This window comes from Talpa europaea (genome assembly GCF_964194135.1).
Source record: "Talpa europaea genome assembly, chromosome: 6".
Lineage (NCBI taxonomy): Eukaryota > Metazoa > Chordata > Mammalia > Eulipotyphla > Talpidae > Talpa > Talpa europaea.
Window position 1 is genome coordinate 22350444 of NC_140072.1, and position 25393 is coordinate 22375836.

The following is a 25393-nucleotide window of genomic DNA, read 5'->3' on the forward strand; positions in this document are numbered from 1 at the left end:
TGGCCTGGACCCCAGTTCTTGCATGAATAAATAAATAAATCTTTTTTTTTTTAAGATTGATTGATTGATTGATTGATTTATTTATTTATTTATTTATTTATTTATACAAGCTCTGGATACAATCAGAAACGCGGGAGGGTGAGAGAATCCACCGGAGACAGAGCAGGGAGCAGAACAGGCAGAAGGACCAAAATACACTGCTGAGGGGAGCAGCAGGCGGCAGGAGAGGTCTGCGCGCCATGTGGGACCCTCCTCCGGTGGCCGGGGAGCAGCCAGGGATCGAACCAGCGCTGCAGAGGCTGCGGGCAGCTTCACAACCCAGCGCTCAACCGCTGCGCCACCGGGGAGACCCAAATCTTTTTTTTTTTTTTTTTTTTTTTAAAAAAAGGTAGTAGAAATCTCAAAGAAGAAGGGAGCAACAACTAATTACAGGTCATTTTACTAACCTAACACCAAAACTTCACTGTTAGAATCTTGCATGTGGCTGCAAGAAAGAGGGGAAAAGGTGAGGGGACTGCAAAAGTTGGGTCATCCTGAGCTTGTGTCCCTGTGTGTGCATTAAGGCAGCACAGGGTCTAACAAAGAAGAAAATCACTGAGAACAAGGTTCAAAACATAAGCTTTCGGTTCGGGTTGTAAAGGCGGCCCTCAAGTGCTAATGAGGCAGTGTGTTCAGCAGGCACTGCTGGAGTTGGACCTCCTGAACTAGCACTTTCTTCTTGGCATTCAAGTTCCTTTTTTTTTTTAAGATTTATTTATTTAGGCACACAAGAGCTGGGGTACAGGCCAGAAGTGCTGGAGGGTGAGAGGATCCACCAGAGACAGAGTGGGGAACAGAACAGGCAGACTGACTGAAATACACTGCTGAGGGGAGCAGCGGGTGAGTCAGGAGAGGTCTCCTGTGCCATGTGGGTTACTCTCTGGCCAGGGATCGAACTCACACTGCAGAGGCTGCGGATTGTTTCATAGTGCAATGATAAACCCCTTGCGCCAACAGGGAGGCCGTCAAGTCCCTTTTAAGATCTACACATTTTTTTACCCAGGCCTGGTCTGACATAGTTCTGAGCCAGACACTTGCCAACCCACATGCCCCAAAGTCAGTCCAAACAGGAACTGGAACCTGGTGTCAGCAAAGAAGGAACAATACCACCCCCGCATAAGGGAGCGAAGGGGTGAGGGCAGAACCCGGCCCCAGATGAGGACTCTTCACTTGTGAGCTAGAAACTCTTCCTCGGGGAGCAAGCGCCTTCTTAGTTACTTGGAACTCTGCCCAGAGAACTTTGGAGTGTTTTTACAAATATTTCTAGCCCCAGGAGAAGGGGCTGATTTGTTTAGATTATTTTTAATTCTCTTAGCAGATATTAGGATATCACATTTAGGATGGAGCTGGAAGGGATCATGTTCAGTGAAATAAGCCAGAAGGAAAAAGAAAAATACCGGTCTCACTCATAGCAGGAATTTAGAAATCCTAAATAAGGGACCAGGAAAAAGACTAATTATAATAAAGTAAAAATCAAAATCAACAAGCAACTATAAACCAGAGACACACTATGGGGGGAGGAGGGAGTAGGATGAAAACAAGGGGGGGGTGGGAATTGTATGGGGACTATCACCAAGATGAAAATGCATACATTGTGCAAAAATGAAAAATGATGTAAAAAATATACAAAATAAAATAATTTTAAAAAATTAAAGAAGGGGAAGAAGAAATACTGCAGACACATACACGCAAATTTAGAAAGGAAGTGTGTGGGAAATGAGAGTAGGTAAGAGGAAAAAAAATCTTCTCTCTCGGAAGTCACTTTTAGGCATAAATAAATTTTTGAATAATTTAAATCCAGGCCATTAATCAAAACCCTTGATGACTGTCTAATCACCTCCTTTTTTGGAATCAGTTCTTTGATACCAAAATGTGGCATATAGTTTGGGACTGGAGTGACTGACCAGCTTTGAAAACACTTTTTCCTAGGTCCTCTGGACCCCTCAAGTGCTGTCAAATGGTGTCCAGTTCTCACGTGTCAGTCCAGACGGTGAGGAGGGCTACCCTGGAGAGTTGAAAGTCTGGGTGACATACACGCTGGACGGTGGGGAGCTGGTAGTCAACTATCGCGCACAGGCCAGTCAGACCACACCTGTCAACCTAACCAACCATTCCTACTTCAACCTGGCAGGTCAGGTAAGTGAACTGGCTCTCCTGCTGGAATATAAAGTGTAATTTCCTCTTTTCTCCTCTCTGGTGCTTTGTGGAATGACCTAGGGGAGAGACTAGAGAGAACAACCCCAGTATGGAATTACTCTGGTAATGGGATCACCCCCAAGATAATAAAAAGTGCCAGCAGATCATCTGGCACATGGTAGGTACTCAATAAATGAAAGTTATGGAGGAGCGAATGAGTACATTGTACTGCCAAGACAATTACCTGTTTCTCACATGCTCAGACAAATAGCTAGATATTTCAGGGATTCCCTCTCATCTGAATGTAAGGTGTACTCACATTTGACGCCCCTGTTCCACTCCTACCCACCCAAATTGCTTTCTACTCAGGCACTTTCCATCCTTGGAGCTTAGGAAATGTGCATGACCCAGCCCCCCTGGTCTCTGCCGGTGCTGTCTCAGTGCAGCCCACCCAGCTTGCCCCAGAGCTTCTGCAGGTCAGGCAGACTCTGCGCAGAACGGTGGAAAGACTTAAACTTAGGCTTAGAAGACCCAGCTTCTTTAGAGTTGTGGGCATATTCTCAATTTCATAAATATAGCTACCTGTGTCTTGTCAGCCACTGTTAGAAATACTTTATGAACCTGTTGATAAAGACCCTAAAATTAGAGTCTCCATGGTGGTGCAGGGGTTAAAGTTTCAGCACTATCAAGCTATCGCCAGCCATGGTGGCATGATATGAGTTCAATCTCCGGCCAGGGAGCCACCCACATGGCACAGCAGACCTCTCCTGTCTTGCCTACTCCTCCCCTTAGCAGTGTATTTCAGTGAATCTGCCTGTTCTGCTCCCCACTGTGTCTCTGGTGAATCCTTTCACTCCCCGCAGCTCTGGCCTACACCCCAGTTGTATGCATAAATAAATAAATTTTTTTAAAAAAGACTTTAAAATTAGTTCACCACAGGGATTGAGGTCTGGAAAGACACCTAAAATGGGCACCCTCAGAGTGGTGAGGAGCCCATGGCATATATCCTCAAAATGACCCATTTCCTCCTAATGGAAATAAATTACCCTGCTACATGAGACAGAATAAAAAAGTGAGCTAAAGTAAGCTAGTAGGTTATCTCAGCTACATCCTCTTTATCTGAAGGACTTAACACTGTCCTTTATCCTTGAACCCCTCGGGCATGATTTCCTACCTTGAAGTAAAAGTTCTCCATTCACTTTTTTGTTCTTTATCTTCAAGGCCTTCTACCATCCTACATGAGGCCTTAAAGATAAACCAAAAACCAAAACTTGCCCAGCCAGAAGCAGTTCTGCAGTAAGGCACATAAAGAACCACCCCCACTGCCCGACTTTTAAAAATAAGCTCAGACAGAAACTTGACAGAAATAGACAAATTAGAAGTGGTTTAGGTAGAAGGTAGATTATGCTGATTTTTCACTATTTTCCACATTTTTGTATACTTAAGACATCCTGTTTTCCAATTGGGGGAGGGTATGGAGGAGGAATAGATTCAGAAATAAAAAGAGAAATTGTGCATGAAATAACACATCTGCCAGTGGGTCCAGTGAAGAGAATGACAGGTCCACTGAGGCTGTTTCAACATTTATCTCCTGACCAGAATTTGCCACCCTTCTAATCCTACAGGGATGTGGAGTGACAGGTATTTCTAAATTTTGATCTTTTCCTGGGCTAGCCATATTCAGTACAATACTATCTCATGATGCTAGCAGCGAAAGCAAGCCTCAGCCCAGCTGGCCACGCCATCACAAGGGTAAATAACTAACACTCTTCCGACGGTTTTCACTTTCAGTGCAGTTTTTAATAAATTACATGAGATATTCAACAGTTTTTTTATGAAATAAGCTTTATATTAAATAATTTTGCCCAACTGTAGGCTAGTAGAAGTGTTCTGAGCACATGTAAGGTAGGCTAGGTTAAGCTAAGATACCGTGTAGGTTACGTGTGTTAAATGCATTTTTGACTTAGGATATGTTCAGCTTGCAATGGGTTTCTCTCAAGGTAACCATGGAAGATCTATAGTCACACATGGAACACATCTCGGCACTGATATGAGCACTGAACAAATAGAGCTAGGAAACAGCCCCCAAGTCCCTCCCCTCGTTTCTGTTCTGGTCAGTCCCAGAGGCTTCTGGGGTACTGGTAGTACCCCTAAGGAGAGAGATCCCTCTCGTGTGGGATTGCTTAGGCAGGGATATGGCCCCGTCCCATTTTGGACCGGCCATCCTAGGCCAGAAGGGTGACCCAAGAAATGACTAAGATGGAACATGTGGAGGAAGGAAAGGCCTCTGCCCTGACCTTATCTCCACCTACCCCTGCCTCTGCCAGTCATGTACGCACTGGGAGAATACAAGAGAATCGTAGTTCTTCAGACACAAGCCTCCTTGTAGTGTAATTAAACCAATTTCTGTTATGTTTGGACATAGATTCTCACAGTCTTTAAAATCTTGGCCTTTATCCTCAGGACAACTATTTTTGATTATGTGTCCTGAGTCTTTCCGAGCATAGAATCTGTTTCCAGGCAACCCGCAGCCCTCTGCCTCTTATTGCTTGTGCTCCTTAGGAACCAAATAGCCCTTCCATTTAGCTTAGCTCAGGGTTTCTCAAATTTTGGCAACATTGACATTTTGAGCCAAATAATTCCTTGTTGTGGGGGTGGGGAGATTGTTCTGTACATTGTAGCGTGCTTAGTTGAACTCATGACCTCTTCCCACTAGAGACCAAGCAGCATTACCACCCCTGTCGTGACCACCCAAAATGTGTCTAGACACTGTCAAATTCTGCCCTGTGGGGCAAAATCACATTCAATTGAGAATCAATTGTTTTTGAACATTTACTAAGCAAAAGCCTTCATCAGGTCCCTTTCCCACATCTTCTGCTGTGAGTTTTTAAAATATGCTCCTATTAATCATAAAAAGTAATCCTTTTTATTAGAAATATACATGTGTATTTTCTAGTTTGTAAGCAGCACAACGTATCTTTACTAAACTGTTCTCTCCAGAGCCCTGGAAAATGGAGGGCCACCATCAGCCCAATTTTACAGCCAAGGAAATGAGATTCTAGGACACTAGGAGACTTCCTTGGAGCCTCTAAGCAAGAGATGCAACTAGACCCCAGGTCTTCCGACCACTGATCAGGAGGGGATCCAGGTTCTGACTCCTGGGTTTTTATCATGTGTCAAGGAGTGGGTGCTCTTGGAGGGAGTTGGGCCAGAGCAGGGGTGACAGGTAGCCCACCTCTTGTAAGCCTGGGGGCGATAACTTGGCCATCAGCACCAGTTTGCTCCAGGTCACTAACCCTTGCTCTTGTGTGCCTGGCCCATGAGGAGAGTGGAAGAAGTCTGTATGCTAACAAGCCAAAGTCTAAAAGGCTTACAAACTACTGTTTTCACTGAATTTTCAGCTTCATACTCCCATTTAGAAAAGAAGATATATGCTGGATTCCCACTTGAAATCTTCTTCCAAATTCACCAGCTGCTATTTTGAGTTCTTGTCTACCTGTATCTAAGTGAATATTTTAATCAACGCATTAATCAAGAGGTAAAATTGGATTTGTAAAGTTTCTGTCAATGCCTGAAAATATTTCAGCAGAAGAAGTTATGAAGCAAATATATAAAATAAAGCTAAGCATTAAATCTTTTTTTAAAATAATTTTTATTTTTATATTCCCCATTCAATTGCAACCCCCTTATTTTGACCCCAATCCCTCCCCTCCCTGCCCCCACCCCCCATAGAGTGTCTCTGGTTCATAGTTTTTTGTTGATTTTGATTTTCACTTTCTTATAGTTATTCATTTTCCTGGTCCCTTATTTAGTTTTCTAGATTCCTGCTATGAGTGAGACCATCCAGTATTTTTCTTTTTCTTTCTGGCTTATTTCGCTGAGCATGATCCCTTCCAGCGCCATCCATGTTGCTGCAAATTGCATGTGTTTATCTTTTTTGAATTAAGCATTAAATCTTTTCTTTCTCTACCTTTTCCTCCTCAGGGTTCCTCAAACATATATGACCATGAAGTCACTATAGAAGCTGATGCTTTTTTGCCTGTGGATGAAAACCTCATTCCTACAGGTTGGTGAAGTTACACTTTTTATGGCAATGAAGGGCTGATCTGAGGAACATTGAGATTTATCTGATTTCAATTCCCTGTTGATGTGCCAAAAACGCATTAATTACCATGATTAGTCATTTGTTTTGGTTAAGATTGGGTGACCACATAATTAAATACCCAGACTAGGACACTTTTGAGAGAGAAAAGGGATGCTATTTAATAAGTAAGCCAGGGCAACAGGCATGAACTAGAAGAGTCCCCAACAGACTGGGTCATATTGTCATCCTACCTGAGACTTAGACTCTCAGTGTTCTCTGTTCAAATGTGAACAGTTACATCTGAGCACCTTAGCAGAGATATATCTTGCCTGCCATATCACCTCACACGTACAGAACACACACACAACGCGACATGGTTTTGTTGGACAAGGGAAGGGTAGATGGGTTTAACCCTAAGGACAAAAGGCAAATGCAGGTAAGTCATGCCTGAAACACAGTTGAGGGGGTGGGGCAGAACAGGAGTGCAGAGTGTCTAAAGAGAAGGTGAGGAGGTGCCAAAGTCAAATCTCGTGTGTGTGTGTGTGGGGGGGGGTGTTTCTCCTAAGTTAACTGAATGAAGATCATCTTGGTTATTATTTGGGATGAAAAATACCTTGATTCAACTACTCAGCAATCAAAAAAGCTAAATTCATACCATTGAGGCAACATGGATGGAGCTGGAAGGGATTATACTAAGTGAAGTAAGTCAGAAGGAAAAATATATATGGGATGGTGTCACTTACATGTGGAATATAGAGAAACCGAATGAAGGGTTAGGAAAAAGATGGAACTTACAAGCTGACCATAGATTTGAGGCAGACAGCAGGGGAGGGGAGGGTGAAGGATCAAGACAAGGGAGGAAAGAACACAAGGGACTATGGTGATGGATCCCTAGTGGTATAGTGGTGGGAGAACTACAAGAACTACACCGGAAGGGAGAAATCAAGTACTGGGCAAAGATTAACAACAATGTAAGAAAATAAATTCAAAATAACTTGAATTAAATAGGCAAATTCATAGAAATAGAAAGTAGATTAGTGGAGGGCGTGGGGAACGAGAAGTGATAGTGGGTAAGAGATTTCCTTTGGGGTGATGAAAAGATTCTGGAATTAGTGGTGATTTAGTATATCAGTAAATATGTTAAACCCCATTGAATTGTGTACTTTAAAAAGGTGAATTTTGGGTATGTGAATTCTATCTCAATTTAAAAAGCAACAACCTTGGTTCATGTGTTATTTCCAGGACTGAGTGATGTGGTTTTCATTCTTCAGACCCCCAGCTGCCTCCATGGGGGCAGATGGGTGACAGAAAGTAACTGGAGGGACTGCTGTTATTTGTGACAACTTACAGAAATTTAAGTAATTCTACCAAAGCAGTAGATAAATATTCTTATCAGGATCTTACAAAATCAGAGATCAGGTAAATGTAGATGGCATAGTTAAGAGAACTAAACAACAGCAGAGGATGAAGGGAAATAAGAGCAGAAAACTAGAAAGAAATCTCCAAACAGCCTTGCATCAACATCTCTTGACCTGGCAGGAAGGTCCCCCTGGTGCTGCTTCTTGACAGGCCAGTCTCCTGCTTGTGTCTGACAGCGAATTCTCAGAAGCCATCTCAGAGCTTCTTTGTCAGCTTGCTTGTGTCTTGTGTTCCATCCTCTTGACACTGTTCAAAGCCCCGTTCTCTGTGGCACCTGCTATGGCAGCTATGGGTAGATGGTCAGGAAGACTTTTCTCTTCATTCCCACCATGCAAGGGTACTGCTGTTTTAGTTGTCACATCTGCTCCAATCAAGAGCTTCAAATGACAGAATGTGAGCAGTTAGAAGCCAAGGGCACCACCTTAGCCAAATCGTCAAGGTTTACATCATCTGTAATAAGATGTGTCGACTTTTCATCTCCCTACTGCATGCCCCTAATGCATGATGCATTGCACAACATAAAAAAGCACACCATTTGTGTAGTTGCCTGTCAAAAAGGCATAACCTAATTCCCTTCAGGAGAAATACATCACATAAATGCAATTGAGGGAGTGTCTACAAAATTGGCCAGTATTCTTCAACAGTGCCAAGGTCATGAAAGAGGCTGGAGAATGGTCATAGAGGTGACCAAGAAGCTATGACAGCCAAATGCAATGTGGGGTCCTGGATTGGATCACATACCAGAAGAGGGACTTTAGTTAGAAAACTGATGAGATTCTAATAAAGCTGGTAGTTTAGTCAATACTATTGTTCCAGACTTAATGTCTGCTTTTTATTTTAATTTTTTTGGGAGGGTATATTTTTGCTGTTCCATATGTGTACATGTTCTGTTCACCCTCCATCCAATGCTAATTTCTTTTTTTAAAGATTTATTTATTTATGCATACAAGAATTAGGGTACAGGCCAGATGTGTGGGAGGGCGAGAGGATTCACCAGAGACAGAGTGGGGAACAGAACAGGCAGACTGACTGAAAGATAGGAGAGGAGCAGCGGGCAAGATAGGAGATGTCTGCTGAGCCATGTGGGTCAGCAACCTGGCTGGGTGCTGCACCTTAACCCCTTGCACCACCAGGGAGGCCCCCAATGCTAATTTCTTAGTTGTGATCATTGTGCTGTGGTTATGTAAGATGTTAACCATAGGAAAGGGTAGATGAAAGATTTACAGAGACGTACTGTTTTTGCAGCCTTCCTGTAAGTCTAACATTATTTCAGATTTAAAAATTGAAAAAAAAAAAGTAAGACCAAGTAAGATGCTTATTTAAGTTTACTAGATATTCATGTTACTTCAGGTAAGGGCTTTTGTTTTATTTCAGCCTCTTTGAAATAATGGGATCGTATTTATAACTGCTAGTTCAAATTTTTTATGTGGAAAAAGGAAAGAATATGAGTTTGCATTCTAAATAGCAACTTTAGTCTATAGCAGGAATAAGAAAGAACTCCCTTAAATACAGTGACTATAAAACTAATCAAACTAGTTAGTAATGAGAAATCAAGATAAATGAACTAAGTGTTTGCATCATCATTTTGAAAGTTTTCCTGGCCCTAGGGCTGGGTTTGTGTTTGTCTTGGTAATAAGTGTCACCTTCTCATATTTACATGGCTCAAAGGATGGGTATGAGTAAGCTGACCCATCTTGTCCTAAATGCAGAATTATTACATTGAAACTAAGTGTTGTGAACTGTAAGGAAAAAGTGGTGGCAGCTGCTGTTTTGTGACTGATAAGGCAGAAAATGAATTAAGTAGCTTATAAATGAAAGTAATAAAGTAAGTGCATATTTGTGTCTATTTCTAAATCTTCTGCTATCTTTTTGAGCTTTGATCAGATGAAAATGACAAAAATGCATAATTCATGCTGTATAAAGATTATTTGTCATGATTATAAGCGATAATTGTGGCAAAGTCCCATAGAGCTTAGCATGCCATCTAATGGGCTACGTAAAATTCATGTTCATGAATTTGGTTCTGCACCACAAATGATGTTAGGATCAAATTCTATACTTTGTGCAAATCTTGAACACCTGTGCAATGAAATAGGCTGTAAGTTCTCTGAACTCTGTGAGGTACAAGTCCTAATCCTCACCTTGACTTTGCTGTCAGCTAACTAGGGGTCCTTCAGCCAACCAGGGGACTATGTAAAAAGCTTTAACATTTAACCTTTCTAGACTTTCATTTTCTTTCTGCAAATAGGAAGGGCATTGAGCGCATTAGATTTTATGGATCAGTAAATTTTCTTTGAAAAAACAATTAGGGGAAATGACATGGGTTGCCCATCTCATTTTGTCAAGTTAGAAAGTGCTCGTAAATATAGAACTGTTACAACAAATTGGGAATATATGTATGTTATAGTCAATTAACATTTTTTAATTAAACTAATTGGGATAATAATGAGGAACAGAGACAGGTTCTTTTTAAAAGCCCAAACTACCATTTATAAATCACCATCTTTTCATCAAGGAAATAATATTTTAGCACCACAAAAATGGGGAATTTTTAATCTCAGAATAAAGAACAGCTGTGTAAATTGAATCATCTTAGTTTTAAAGAAATGTGATAGTAATTTATCGAAATACATCTCAGTTTTCTGTAGACCAATGAATATTTTATCATGGACTTATGACCAAGAACCAATAATTGATCTGTGAGGTCACTTGTAACTCTAATATTCTGTGATTCTACAGGGCTCCTGGAATAACATTTACTGCAATATCCATTATGTTTCAAAGCCATTAGAACTCTAGCATAAAGTAAGTAAGTTGTAATAATATCAGAACTCATGAAAAATCCATAGTAGTGCTATCCATGTGTAAACCAATCTTACATAGGTTGTATCTATTTGCCCAGCGACACTTAAAAGTACAGGTTTTATTTTCTTCCTCCTTTCAGAGAAATGCTTAAGAAACAAGCTAATGGTATGATTCCCTTAGAACTTTCTCCAAAAAATGAGTGGTTACTGCTGCTCTGCAGCTCAGTGATCTAAGAATTCACGTCTGACCCACTTTCCAGCAGCAACAAATCTCTAGGAGCCCAGATTTCTTCTGACTCTTATCATTAACCAAAAGCCCATGAGCAAGTCACTTAATTCTGAGTTCAGAGGGCCTTCCCCTCCTTTGGTCAATTAGAAATGCTTCCCCTGTACTGCTAGAAGTACAGCCTAGGGGAAAGTCAGCCAGAATATTATCTATTAACCTGGACAATGGCAGGATAGGTATAACATGGAGACTTGGTACAGAGGAAAGCCCTGTCTAGGGACTCCCAGATAGAGGGATGTGAGTTACATCAAATCTGGAAGGACAAGTAGAATTTTACCGATCAGCAAAGGGGAGAAGGGTGTTCTGGATGGAGATGGACAGGTTTGGGCTGCGTGGGAAGCAAGAGGACTATCTCCAGGCTACTGGAGCCTTCAGGGTATGCAGGCAGAAAGTGAATGGGCCTGAAGAGCTGATGGGGCCTGTCAGATAGGAACCAGACTGCAATCCCTGGGGGGCCCTGTAGGCCACATTCAAGGCCCATCCACACCAAGCAGACTCACAGGTAGAGCTGAAGTCTCAAGCTTCTACTTATCAGCCAGAACTGGACAGAACCACAAGGCCACTTCCCTGAGACATGCTGCAAGAAACCTGTTAGTCCAGTCTCACTCTGGTATGAGCTCTGGGGATTGATAGGCAACAATCTAGAGATGCAGTTGTGTTGAATTGAGAAAAAGGAAGGTATTGTTTGTGAGAAGAGGTGAAGTTTTAGGGTAATAATAGCTTGCATTTCAGAGAGGATTTTATAAATAAACAACCCACAACCCTTTGAGGTAGTTTCTCTTAATTTTTCTTATAATAGATGTGGAAACTGAGGCACATGGAATTGAAGTAACTTACTGAGGATCGTCCAGTTAAAAGTTGTGGGAATTTGGGATTCAAACCTAGGTAGTCTGGTATTACAACTCAGGCTCTTAACTAGAGCTGTGCTCTACAGACCTTATAGTGTGGTTAGATGTCTTAAAAAGAGTTTGGGGTGGGGTGGGGTAGGGAGAGCAGAAAACAGGAAAGGAGAAAGAAAAGTAGATTAATTTCTTGACTATAGTTAAGATCAACATATATTGAAGAGCGGAAAGTAAACCAAAACAAAAAACTTTTGACAGTTACCACATCCCATTTTTTTTGCCACCTTTTCTGCAGGTCCTCACAACTTCTCTTACTATCTCCTCCCTATTTCTCCTTCTCTTCAATTTATGCCTATTTCTCTGCAAAGGAACAGAAAACTAGGCTTAAAAAGAAATTTTATTTTTAAATAAAAGGGGGAAAAAAAGAGCAAGACCTAAGAGGATTTCCTAAAACTAAAGAGTATGAACTTAAATGTCACGTCTCATTGGACTGACACAGAAGGGAATGTGGAAAAGGAACAACTACTTGAGCACAGCATTGTGAAGCTGTCCACAACCTCTGCAGTGTGGGTTCGATTCCCAGCCTGCCAGGGAGATTCCCACATGGTGCAGCAGACCTCTCCTGTCTCGCCCACTGCTCCCCTCAGCAGTGTTTTCTGTTCCATCTGCCTGTTCTGTTCCCCACTCTGCCTCTGGTGAATCCTCTCACCCCCACACCTCTCGCCTGTACCCCAGTTCTTGTAGAAATAAAAATAAATCTTAAAAAAAAAAGCCAATGCAATAAAAACAAAAAATTATTCTCTGTGCCCCTCAGTAACTTTGTAGCCATTGCTCTGTTACAACATAGTACAATGTTGGTGATACTTCCCTTGTCTTGTTGGTTCTTGCTTTTCTCATCTGTAAAATCTTCTCATGATTAATTTATTATTGAGGATTCACTTTCTTTAAGTATATAAGTCGGTCATCCCTTAATGAAAATCAGCTTTGATTGGAAATTCACAAACATAAAAAAAGAAAAGCTTCACTGTGTGCCAGGGCAGCTTTGAGTGATTTAGAACATTCACTTATGGTGAGTTGCCTTGTTTAACTAAAAGAATGCTGGATGATGAGATCATTCTAGACCTTGTTGCTGTCCCTGGCTTTCCCTAGAGCAGTTATTTGGCTTTGGCAAAGCCCTGCAGAAGTTTGTAGTAAATTTTGCCCTCTTTACATATAAATGGCTTTTACTCAATAACAGTTATTTTGCTCACCATTCTCATCCTAGACTTTCCACCCAACATCCTTGGTTATGTGTTTGTTTTTTAAATCTCTGTCTCTATGGTTATAAAATTCTTATATTTATTTAGAGTTTCTGGGGGGAAAGGTCTGTCTCATCATCATTGAACTGAAAAAAGAAACCCAAAACTGCACCTGGTGTCACAAGAATAGATGGCAGCTAACTATGTCTGAAAATTGGCTCATGCAGGAGAATTTGTGGCAGATTTGGAGGAAGCTCAGGGCAACATTTTAACCATGAGGCCTCTTATCAACTCATCTACATCCCTTGTATTGTGTGGATTTGTTACAGATGCTTAATTTGACAATTTGTAGTTTTTGTCTCTTCATTTGGTGAGCCTCCTCTTAACTCTCATTCAAGTCCTTTCAGCTTGCTTTGAAGCCCGTATCTTTCTATGACATAAACATGTCGAGCAGTCCCCTGCTCCTGCCTTTTGTGTCTGTTAATTTTGACCTATATTTGCTTTTCATCTCCTTTATGTTTGCCCTTCATGAAAGCTATAACCTGAACTGTTCTTAAGGGAAATGCTGATGCAGATCTGAACTTTGGGGGTGTTTTTCACCTTGGTTACAGACATTAGGTAAGTAACTTTTCAGGAGATGGGAAAACCCATTGTCATGGAAATGTGGTATTCTTACTTCACCATGGCTGTGATAGGGTGATATGGCACCCTTGGTAAAAGGGGAGCCTGTGGCTATGTGTGTTTGAGGAGAGGTGGCATCCTGTCCTCCATTTTGTCACCAACTCACTCACTGGGCATTGTTACATAGAAGGGATATAGATAACTTGACATTTGTTTTATAGGAATATTTATCCTTTCAGTAAAGTATGGAGGACAACAGCCTATATCATGTGACTTCTTTATCTTGCCTTTTCTTTCTCACTTATTAAAAAGTTGCCCTTTTCCAAAAGCCCAATGGTTAAACCTCAGCAAGTGTAAGGGTATCAGAGGTATAGGGGTTACTATTCAAGTATCTTAAAGTCACCTCCATTTTCCCTATGGGAAATTTCTACCATCTTATCAGGCCTGGAGGTTTCCTAATGCAGGCAAGCAACTGCATATTGTTAGGCCTGAAGTCTCGATTGCATCTTGGCTTTTCTACTGACAAAATAAAGAAAAATGCAAAGAAAAGGAGAGGTAAGAGGTGGGAGAGAGAATATTTTGGACAAATGAATAGAATTCACCACTTAGCTTCTGAAGCTACTGCTCTGGAAGAAATACTCCAAGCACTTAGCATCAGCAGTGGGGTTTGGAGCATTTGATCCTTGCTCTGAGGTGGGGGTGGGGGGTAACCGATCCCTGCGTCAGAGCTACACGAGCAGATTTCTGCAAGGCTGAGAGCTCATCTCACCTGTACACCAGGAGCACCGTTTGCAGCTAAACTGTCAGTCGCATGTCATCAGTTATGTAGCTTTGCTTCTTCTGAGCAGTTTTGTTTCCCTGCTTACAAAAAAATTGCAGCCCACAGAGCATTTGCTACTCCTGAGGATGAGCACACACTCTATAATTGGAGATCTTCAGGTTCTCATAGATAGAGCTCCTGGCAGCTATTTACCAGGAAAGACAGGTAGATAATGGATGTCCACAGAGTGAGGGGGTGGGAGGAGCATTTCCGTGCTAGATCTGTGCACTGCTGTGCCAGGCTTTTAGGTCCAAGGCTTGAGTTCCATGCCCTGCCCTGGGCTGCAAGAGGAAACTGGTCCCTGTGACCTCCTGCTCAGGTATTAAGCTGGCTAATGTGAGCAGGTGAGAAAATTTGATCCTTCTGTTTCTCCAGGGATTAATTCATTCCCAGAATTGTAAATATTTCACCCTTTCGCCTTGCAGAGCTGTGAGACTTGGAGGCGGTCCGGGCAGCTGGCCCAGCGAAACACGCTGATGTCTGCAACAGTGTGAACGCAGCCTGCCTCAGAGGCATTTGCTGCATGTACCTCCTTTCTTTGACTTTTGTAGCAGTAGATAAGGAATTAAGAAAGCAAGTAGGAATGCTTTGATGAGGTTTTCTGCTTCTTAAAGTCACATTAATAAAATCTCATCTTAGTCCTTTTTCTTGAGAAACATACCTTTTATTTTTTCTGAAAATTTACCCAACGCACTCAGTCTCCCAGCCCATCTGTGCTCACTTGCTGTTCTTGCAGCTTTCCGTGTTTGAAAGTTCATTCTAAAATTACATGAAAGCAACCCCCTTTTGATAAAATTAGATTTCTGGTAGGAAGGTCTTACCACAAAGTTGTGGAGAGAAGCCCAGCAAGACCTCTGTGTTTTATTCAACTTCTCTGGGTTCAACCTACAATTCAGTCGATTTTATAATTACTTCCCTAGGGCAGGTCTAAGTCTCTGCCTTGGAGAAATAACAAATTCTGAAATACTCTCCTGGTTCAGAGATAGTGTAAATGAAGACTGTTTCGATCTACGTGTTTTAATCTTTCCGGAGCCTCCTACAGAAGATTCCTTTAGGCTTTATATAATTCTAAAATATTGGACATAAGATTAGTTTCCACCATCCATCAATATGTTTCCTTTCTCCTTTTCATTCCATCTTGCCCTACCCACCCATAACATTAGTCATCAGGCCCTGCTGTTTATTTTTTAAATAAAAGTTAAATTTTTTAAATTCACAGAAAAATTGAGAGGAAGGCATAGAGATTTCCCATATACGCCCTGCTCCCACATACACACGGCCTCCCCCAGTAGCAGCCCCCACCAGCATGCTACATTCGTTGTAATTTATGGAATTACACATCACTATCATCCAAAGTTTCCATTAGGATTCAGTCTTTGTGTTGTGCATTCTGTGGGTTTGGACAAAGGTACATGACATACATCCATCATTATGGATATCAATTGGGTATCATAATGAGCATTTTGACTACCTAAAAATCTTCTAGACGTAATACTAGTTTCAGTCATTCATTGACACGCTTCCCTTCCTTTTCAGTCTCCCCTTTGTGCCATATCTTCCTGCCCACCACTCCACCCTTAGCACCAATAGTCATCAGGTCCTGCTGATTTTTAACACCTAACTATTTAACTCCTATCATATCTATCACCTCAGAATACATTATTGATTATATGACTTTATTATTAGGATCTGGCTTAGGCTATTTTTAAAAAAGATTTATTTATCTATGCATATAAGAACTGGGGTAAGGGCCAGAGGTGTGGGGGGGTATGAGAGGATTCACCAGACACAGAGTGGGGAGCAGAACAGGCAGACTGACTGAAGTACACTGCTGAGGGGAGCAGCAGGCAAGACAGGAGTGGTCTGCTGCACCATGTGGGTATCTCCCTGGCCGGCTGGGGATCGAACTCATGCTGCAGAGGCTGCGGATTGCTTCACAGTGCTGTGCTTAACTCCATGCACCACCAGGGAGGCCCTACGCTATCTTTTTTCCTCTAGGTCAGTGCCTGGCTTATATTATGAGCTTCATAAATTGGGACATAAATCTGGGGAAGAGATCTCGCAAACTGGAAAAATAAATCCTTTTACCTCTGCCTCCATCTGGTTATAATGTTATCTATCTAAAATGTAAGTCTTACTTTGATACTCACCAGCTTAAAAAAAAACTCAGACCAGGCACACCTCCCAACATGCTGCCCTCACACCCACATAGTTTCACTGCCTGCCTCCCACCTATAGAACCAACCATTGCTGCATAAACTCCTACTCTCTCTCGCAACACTCATACTTTTTCCTTAGAAATCTTTCCTCCTCTTCTTGGGAACAATAGATAGTTATTTGTTCTAGGGTTTTTGTATTGACAAACTGTTTAGTTTATTAGGTGCCCAGTCTTCCTTAATCTTTGCCTGTACAAGTCTTTATCAGATGATCTCTCACATCAAAGTAGGGAACCAGAAGGGAACTTCCAACTTGGTCTCTTTGGCTTGAAGCTAGAAAACTAATCTATGCTAAACAAAAATGAAACCAAGTAAGAGCTGATCTGTATATGCCAGGAACAACTATTCCTTCCTTGCCCCACATATAATGTCTTCCCACCCCTCTCCTTTCTTTGCATTTGTTTTTATTTTTATTTTTTTTTAAAGATTTATTTTATTTATTTATTATGTAAGCACTGGGTACAGTCAGAAGCGTGGGAGGGTGAGAGAATTCACCAGAGCCAGAGCGGGGAGCAGAGCAGGCAGAAGGACCGAAGTACACTGCTGAGGGGAGCAGCGGGCAGCAGGAGAGGTCTGCGCGCCTTGCGGGACCCTCCTCCGGTGGCCGGGGAGCAGCCGGGGATCGAACTGCTGCAGAGGCTGCGGGCAGCTTCGCAACCCAGCGCTCAACCGCTGCGCCACCGGGGAGGCCCTGCATTTGTTTTTAAACGCAGTATATGAGAGCAATACCTTTGCACGACAGGAATTCAGAAAAGATGGGTACAAGTCTTAGTTCTGCTACCCACCAGCTATGCCCTGGCGTTCGCTGTAAAAGTTGTCTGGGTTCCCTAACCTAATCTGTAAAATCTCACTAGATGAAGAGAACATCAGTTATACTATGAGAGCCTGTCAATTTCTAACCCTGCTTCAAAGACCCCACAGAACCTCTAACCCAGATATTTTTAACCGGGGTCCTTGCATGTCTGGAAAGATGATGAAAGAACTTCAAGGAATTCATGTACCCCTAAAATTCTGTGTAAAACCCCGAGCTAGTTGATTACATCATCTTGATCCACACAAGCGCTTTCTGGTCTTTTTCTCTCAAAGTAGAGGAGGTTTAGAATTGCCCTAAGTATTGTAGGTAACAGTAGTCACTTTGGGCGGCTAGCTTTCCTGTTTTCACTTGATCAGATGAATAAAATTGGCTTCCAGCACCTACCAACCCTTGGTGGGGTCAGGATTCCGGGCCTGGCAGGCACACCAAAGGCCTCCCTATAAGTGGAATGCCGAACATGCGGTTCATTGTCACCCTCAGCTCTGCGGTTCTGAAGACTTGTCCCTCTAGGTCCCAGCATGTCCCTCAAGCGGCTGCTTTACCCATTTTCCATCACCAGGTGATATCAAGTACCTATTACGTGCCAGGTACAATCCAGCCCTGGAGAAGCAGTGTTGAACAAATCAGGTATACCCTGCCTGCCTGGCAAACCTCCAGCCATGTACATGGCACAGGTCCTATCCCCAAGGGAACGAGGCCACAGTTAAGAAAATGCTTGAATGAGGCTAAAAAAGTGAAACTCTCATATTGAATCTTAAGGAATGTTACTTCCCTTAGAGCTGTTTCTTCTATGACAATCCCTCCTAAATTGGGTTGAAGAAGAATCAATCCAGAAACTCCAAGCAGCTCTCTGGGTAGCAATGATAACCCTCCAAAGGACGCATTGCTGAATCTCTCTCTAGGCACTGGTCTCAAGAACAGTTTAATGAGGCTCCAGAATAACTCCCTGAGCTACTTGTGTTCCCTGCTAGAAAACACACCATTGCTATAAGACTGGCAAACAAGCCAATGTGGTGGAAATTTGGCAGGGAGAAAACTCAAAAGTTAGTAATTGACCAGGCATTGTGTAATTTCTATGAAAATTTCAGACTAATTAATATCTAGTAAATTTGTCAGAAGGGGAATTACTTGCTAGAACTGTGCCTACTACCCTGATGAGCTGGTGGTTTTGTATCTACTCCTTCCCCCACCCCTGAAATCTAGACAGGACATGACTCTAGTTCACACCTGGTGCACAGCAATCTTTAGAGGCCACCCCATCCAGAAGGGGCTGGCAGGTAGCTTTGCTTTGCACTGTGGGCCTGAGGCTGACTCGGAGTCCCTGAACAGACTTGTGTTCCCTTCAGCTGACATGTATGGAGCACCTACTGAAGGCTGCATCAAGCCTGTGGCACTGCCATAGAAAAATGACCAGACGCCATCTCTGCCCTTGAGAAGTTCATGGGCAGTGGAGAATCTGCTGTGTTAAGGCAAGAAAGATGAGGCACCTAGGCTGCAAAATGTAAAGCAGCACCGGGGGTTATTATGCACCTGCAGTGTCAGCACCTTAGAGCGTCTCCTAAAATTTTCATGCTGGGTCCTCACTTGCCTCACCTGGTCCCAGCCCTGCAGTTGGGCATAGTCACGACGAGCCTTTGTGCCCTCCTTAGGAACCAGGATTTTATCTTAGCTCATAGAGGTTTGCTGAAGCTCTTTAAGCCACGGGAGTGACTGTGCAAGATCAGCACATCCAAATGCTCAGCAACTGTTGGGACTGGAGCTTGACTAGAGATCAGTTAAATGTCTATTTGAATAGTCCAAGCAAGAGATGAGGAGAACCTAAGCTAAGGGTCAGGAAGAAAAATGCAGTTTTGTAATATTTAAGAGGTAAAAATTAAGAGACTTGAGCTAACTATAGTAGATGAGGAAGCAGGAAGGCTGTATGATGATCCCTGGATTTCCAGGGCAGCCCCTGGGCAGCCGAGGAAGAGCTGTTCAGTGAGTAGTAACTAGAGGAGGGGCTGGCAGAGGTGTAGGTGAAGGATGGGGGGTGTTGTGGGAACTGTGGATTTGGACTCAGACATATTTGTGGTTAAGATGCCTGTAGGGCATCCAGGTGGGGGTGTCCGGCAAGCAGTTGGACACATGAGAACGATGTTATGAGAAACCAAAGCAGGACTTATAAATCAGCATGTACTTTGTGGATTGAGTCACATTTATTTCTCAGGAAAGGACCATAGATTGAGAAGAGCATTGGTCTGAGGACCAAGGGGTGCGAGGAAATGCCCACTAATATGCAAGAGAAGCTCACACCAAAGGTGCCAGAGAAGATGGTGAGAGATGGAAGTCCAAGAAGGAAAGGAGACCAGAGTTTAAGAGTGACTATAGTCCGTACTCCAGAGAGATCAAGCTGGGGAGGCCTGGGCTGGATGGCTGTTACTGCTGCCTCATTTCCCAGAGTGGTTTGGGTAGAAGCTGACTGACAGGTGGAGGAGTGACTGAAAATGAGTCAGGAGTACAGACCAAGGAGCATTCCCAACTCAAGCAACTTGCTTGAATATAGGAAACATAGGCTCCACTCAAGAGATTCTGTTGGATTTGCTCTATTTAGCCCAGGCCCAGGGACTCCAAACATGGAAACCACCCATGGGAGCTAATGGAAGCCACTGGTATTGAAAGTACTTTCAAAAAGCTGGGAAAGGAAAGAGGACAGCTCCTAGAAAATGCATCACTGCCACAGGACTAGCAGACAACATCCAACTAGGTGGGAATTAGGTGGGGAGAAAGTTCAAAAATTAGCTCTTGGGGGACTCCCTGGTGACGCAAGGGTTTGAACACAGCAATATGAATCTGTCTGCAACGTCTGCAGCACAATCCCTGGCCAGGGAGCTACCCACACGGCACAGCAGACCTGACTCGCCCGCTGCTCCCCTCAGCAGTGTATTTCTGTCAATCTGCCTGTTCTATTCCCCACTCTATCTCTGGTGAATCCTCTCACCCCTCCCCACCTCTGGCCTGTACCCCAGTTCTTGTATGCATAAATTAATAAATCTTTTTTAAAAAATTAGCCTCTGGCCAGGCATGGTGTAATTCCTGTGAAAATTTCAGACTAATATCAACTAAATGATGGAGGGTCAAGGAAAATGGCTTTTAGTAGGAGAGGACTAGTTAAATATTCGCTTAAAGGGCACTGAGAATCCAGGTGAGGATTGAAATCCTGAATTTGTGGTGGACTCAGTTGGTGTTTCTGGGGTTCTCTCTAGCTTCTCTCAGCAGCATGGAGTGGAGAGCGGTGGATTGTGGGATGATCAAAAGTTGGGGTTCTGTTGGGTGGGAGGGGCAAGGGAGCAGGATACAGAGCAGGGTAATGAGAGAAACCAAGTGACTCAAGTCATTGACAAGTGGGCCCAGGCAGCTGGTGAAGCCCCTGAGGGCTATGATGGATGCTGTGGAGAGGCTCCTGCCATGACGTCCATTATAGCCCTCATGTGCTGCATGGCAGCCCTCAGGAGAGAGGCCTCACAGGAGAGCCCTTGCTGGAAGACTAGGGGCTAGAGAAAAACAGTGGGTAAATCAGAGTTGAACTTTCTACTGGCAGCAAATCCCCAAGTGCCATCTTGATGTGAGTCTAGGATCGGAACATTCTCTGCCATGAAAATGCCTCCCTTGGGCCCAGCCATGAAGTGCAAAATTACCTTCTCACCTGAAAACTACATGTAGCTGGGTTGAGCATTTTCTGCTTCAGAAGGCACGTAATATCCAGAAGCAACACCCTCCCCCAGAGCAAGTCAAAGTAAAATCAGAAAACGCTCAGTGGAAAGAAAAAGAAACAGCAATAGAATAAAGCCACAAACCCAAAGCATCAGCAGAGGAAAGGGGAAAACTGCAGCGGCGACAGGCTTTGAGGTTGTGTGAGCTATGAAAAATGTACAGAAATGTTACCTTCAAAAAAATTCCCAAGGTGCTTTACTCGCTGACGATGGAATGAAGTAGAAATTCCCACCCAGAGTGTTATTTTTAATTATCATTCTCTTTATGTTGTTTCCTAAAATAATAACAGGCATTCTAGAGATGATTTACCAGGATAGCTTAATTAGGTGTCAGATGAGTACCCTGAGCCCATGAGCCCATGACTGCTGGCTTCCGTATGCAAATTTGACTGACTATTCTGAACCAGACTAGATAAAGAAACAGACATAATTGGAGCAGCTGGGCTGGAAACAGCTGGGCCGTCCCCATGGAGACCAGACTCCAGGGCCCAGACTCCAAGGCACTCTTCCTATTGCCACAATGCTCCTCCCAGCCTTTTTTCCCTAAGATGAATGCACAGCACATCTGAGCCTGGATCTCCTTTAGATGACCTAGCTCTGCATCAGTGCCTTTCATCTTTCACATGCACACAAATCACCTCAAGAATTATTAATATGCAGATTCGGATTGAGTGGGTCTGGGATGGAGCCTCTGGGTCTGTGTTCCTAACAAGCCCCAGGTGGTCCTGGTGATGAACACCCTGGGCCTACACTTTGATTAACTATTTAAAAGGCTCTAAAAAGCTCCATCGAGCCTCAGGTGACCTTTTTGTTGCCTTTACCCTCTTTGGCTTTTCCTATTTTGTTCCCCTCCCCAGTGGCCCAGCTTCTCATGCTACCCCTCAGCTACTTTTCTGCCCCTCCCCCTCCAACACTTCACTCCCTGGCTAGAGGTCACTCTGCAAAGAGCTGGTCTCAGCAATGGCCTCCCTAGATAAGACAGTTAACACTTTATTTTAAAGAGAGAGAGGAGAGACATAGCCAGTTATCACAATGTGTTGCTGAAGGGAAAAACAGCAGTGTCATTTTTGTCACATGGGCCAGTGGACATAAAGTACTAGAATGTCTTGTTGGAAAGTGCCATATTTCCTCCACTCACCTGTCCAGTATTTGAACCCCAGAACTGTGGGTTCTCCCAGACAGGTCACTCACTGTCCATCCTGGGTCGGCACATCAGAAAGCCTTCCTGATATTGAGCTGGAATTCATCTACCCCCCACTTGTCCTACTTCTGGCCTAGTTCTGGGTTCCTACAGAGCAGGCTTAAGGCCTTAGAAGGCAGCTGTCACCTCCCCCTGAGTCTTTTCTCCCTCAAGTAGAGCATTTCCAGGCCTTGGGCTATCCTTCTACCACGGTGGCTGTTCTGCTCACTCCTGCTTCTGTGCCTGCATCTTTAGGCCTCTCCACCATGATGCCCACATTACAGTGAGAAGAGCTGTCACCCTCTCAACATGGTCTTTACACAACTCCTGTTGAACTCACTGTCAACCACATCCTTAAAGTCATTCTCATACATGCTGCGGCTCAGCTACATCTCCCCCTAGTCAATAATAATTGTAATGAATTATACTTAAAATTTATGCGAATTAGATAGCGTAATGAGTTGGTTGGGGATAAAGGCTCAGGAACCAGACAGTCCACACAGAACCATCAAAGGGTTAGCTGGCGCTTCATGACTATCGTCATTACCCCTCATCAAGCTGAGCTGTGTGCCTGTTTTAAATGTTTTTGTCCTCCCAACAACTCAGTGAGATAGGGGCTACTATGACCCCGGTTTTACAAGCAGAAAAGGAACCTCAAAAGATTGTGCTAAGGGTTCGTCACAATCTAAACCTAGGCAGTGTCCTTTGCCTTCTTGGGGTGGGAGAAGGGGGTTGGGGGATCTTTTTAGATACACATGGAAGACCATATCTTCACACTGTCCTTTGCATTCCTGCTTCTGTCATCCCAAGTGTATCTGCCTCCTAGCTTCATGCTCTCTGTCCTAGTTTGAGAAGACCTTCTGTTTCACCATCTAAATCAACAGATGACACCACCAGACAGCTCCCTGAAGACTCTGCTCACAAAGCCCAGATACTACTTCTCCCAGGCCACCAGCCTTGTAACCCACTCAGAGAAGCTGACAAGGTGACTGGGAATGATCTGGACTTGGCTCCTGGTGAGACCGCTTCTTCCTCCCATTCAGATCTCGATGCCAGAATTCTTCCCAGGACAAACAGCAGCTTCTAAGTTTCTAGATTGCGAAACTGATCCTCCGTGCAGGGCCAGATGCAAAGACCAACTAGCATGCAGGGGATACAGAATGCATGCATCCCCAGGAGGATCAAAACCAAGTTCTGCAACAGGTGAATCTAAAAGGTGTCCTGCCTCCTGCTCCACAATTGCAAATACAGCCTTCCACATGCCCACTGAGCCTCGGGAGGCTGAGCAGCTGTAGTGGGCCGATATATCTATACGGGAGGGGCTTAGGGCAATGATCTGTTGGAAGGGAGCCTTGGCCTTGACTTGAGACCTAGATTAGCATTCATTTGGGTCAATTTTCAAGGAAGGGAAGCATGGACAGAGCTCAGAGGGGCTCAGTGCCCTACATAAAGCTATTTCTTGGCACTGCCACTCTGCCAACTGATCAGAAAGTCTGCCCTGATTTCTCCACTCTCTCCTTTGTGGCTCTGGTCTCTGCCTCTGGGCCATTAATGTAATTTAGCCTTCTCACACTGTCAAGATGTCAGCCACCTGTCCCTGGTGCTCTTCCAGGCCTCCTGTGAACTGTGGCAGAGGGAGCTTCTGTCTCTGGAGGAAGGCAGGAGGCTCAGCATCAACCAGGAGCCAGGGTGTCTACCATGCCACTGCCGCTGGGGCCCGCGCGAGCTGCTATATAATCTGAGCCAATGTGTTTCCCTTTTAAAATCATCAAGCAAACCCCAACACTGTCTCTCCAAGTGTTAGGGAGAGGATCGTCCCTCTCAGGATAGAGAAGTTAGTGGCCATTGGCAGACTGAATCTGATGGGTCCAGGAGGTTTGGAGGAAGACTGTCTTGGTTCTGGCACATCAACTTCTGGCCCTAGCCATGCATCTGGGCAGTGGGTGCACCTCACCACCAACCTCTCCCAAGTGCTGTGAACATTGATGGGGGCTGGTGTGTGTGTGGGGGGGTTCCAGCCAGAAATGCAAAGTGCCTCTGACCTTAGTCAAGTGAGTCCTTGGTATAACTGTTTAAAAAGACTTATTTTGACACAATATCACCAGGAAAACACAGCAGCTAAGGGCATGGACTCAAACCCTGACTGCTTCCATTAAACCCTTATTGTCTCTGTGATATTGTATCATTTCTTTAACCACTGCAAGCCTCAGTATAAAGCAAAGACAGTAACTGGACCCAGCTCGTGGCATTGCTTGTGAAGATTAAATGAGGCAATACATGTAAAGTGCTTAGAATAGTTCCTGACATTTAGTGAGAGCTTTGTAAGTATTGTTTTTACCATTGTCATTATCATTGCCACCACTTACTGTTTAATATGTACACTGATACATGCTAATGCATGCAACATGCATTAGCTCATTGCACTAACCTTTGAAACAGAGGTATGCTTCAGTTGTGCCTCTGTGGGGGAAAAAAAAATGGATGTTTGGAGAGGTCAGTAACCTGCACAAAATTAAACGGATAAGTAACTAGTGAAGTGAAGATTTAGAACCAAGTGTCCCTGACACCAAATCTGCTGTTATTGCCCCAGACTGCGCTCCACCACAACAGCTGTATGGCTAAGTCTTTCTTCCATGCTGGGCAGGGTGCTGTGGGCTTTTATATCTTATTTAATTTTTATATTAATCCTATGAGGTGAATACTCTCGTTATGCTCGTTTTATAGATGAGGACAGCAACGTTCAGAGAAGCTAAGCAATCACTGCAAATTTTTGCAGCAGAGAAAGCCGCGATTAAAATGTAGGCTTGCTGGACCCTAAAATCCATTTTAATGTCTGTTGAGTGTGACTGCCAAATAGGTGAGGAGGATGCTGGTGGGAAGCTGATCACAGTACTAGGTGATCATGCTCTCTCCTGCACCCCAGGGGCACAGCCCCATTGTCTGAGCTGTCATTAGGAGCAGTTTCCACTTCTCTGAGGCTTTGCTTTCGTGCAATTACTGAGAGCTGTTGGTTTGCTCAGTCAGGCTAAGAGAAGCTTCTCTACCTTTCATCTGCTAGTTTGTTGTAGGTGCTGCAAGAATTTGGAGGAATTATAAACAGTCCAGAAGGAGGCCCAGAGGTTTTATGCAAAGCCTGTGCCACATT

The 25393-nt window shown here is 43.6% G+C and overlaps 1 protein-coding gene across 1 annotated transcript in view; it reads left to right on the forward strand.

The window, feature by feature from the left end:
* GALM (galactose mutarotase) overlaps positions 1-25393 on the forward strand; it is a gene marked incomplete at both ends in the record, with an annotated part of 54670 nt that overhangs the window by 13656 nt on the left and 15621 nt on the right. The window contains 2 exons of the mRNA XM_084235268.1: positions 1969-2175; positions 6160-6241. Coding sequence (XP_084091394.1) covers positions 1969-2175; positions 6160-6241 — 289 coding nt within the window. The remainder of the gene's footprint in view (positions 1-1968; positions 2176-6159; positions 6242-25393) is intronic.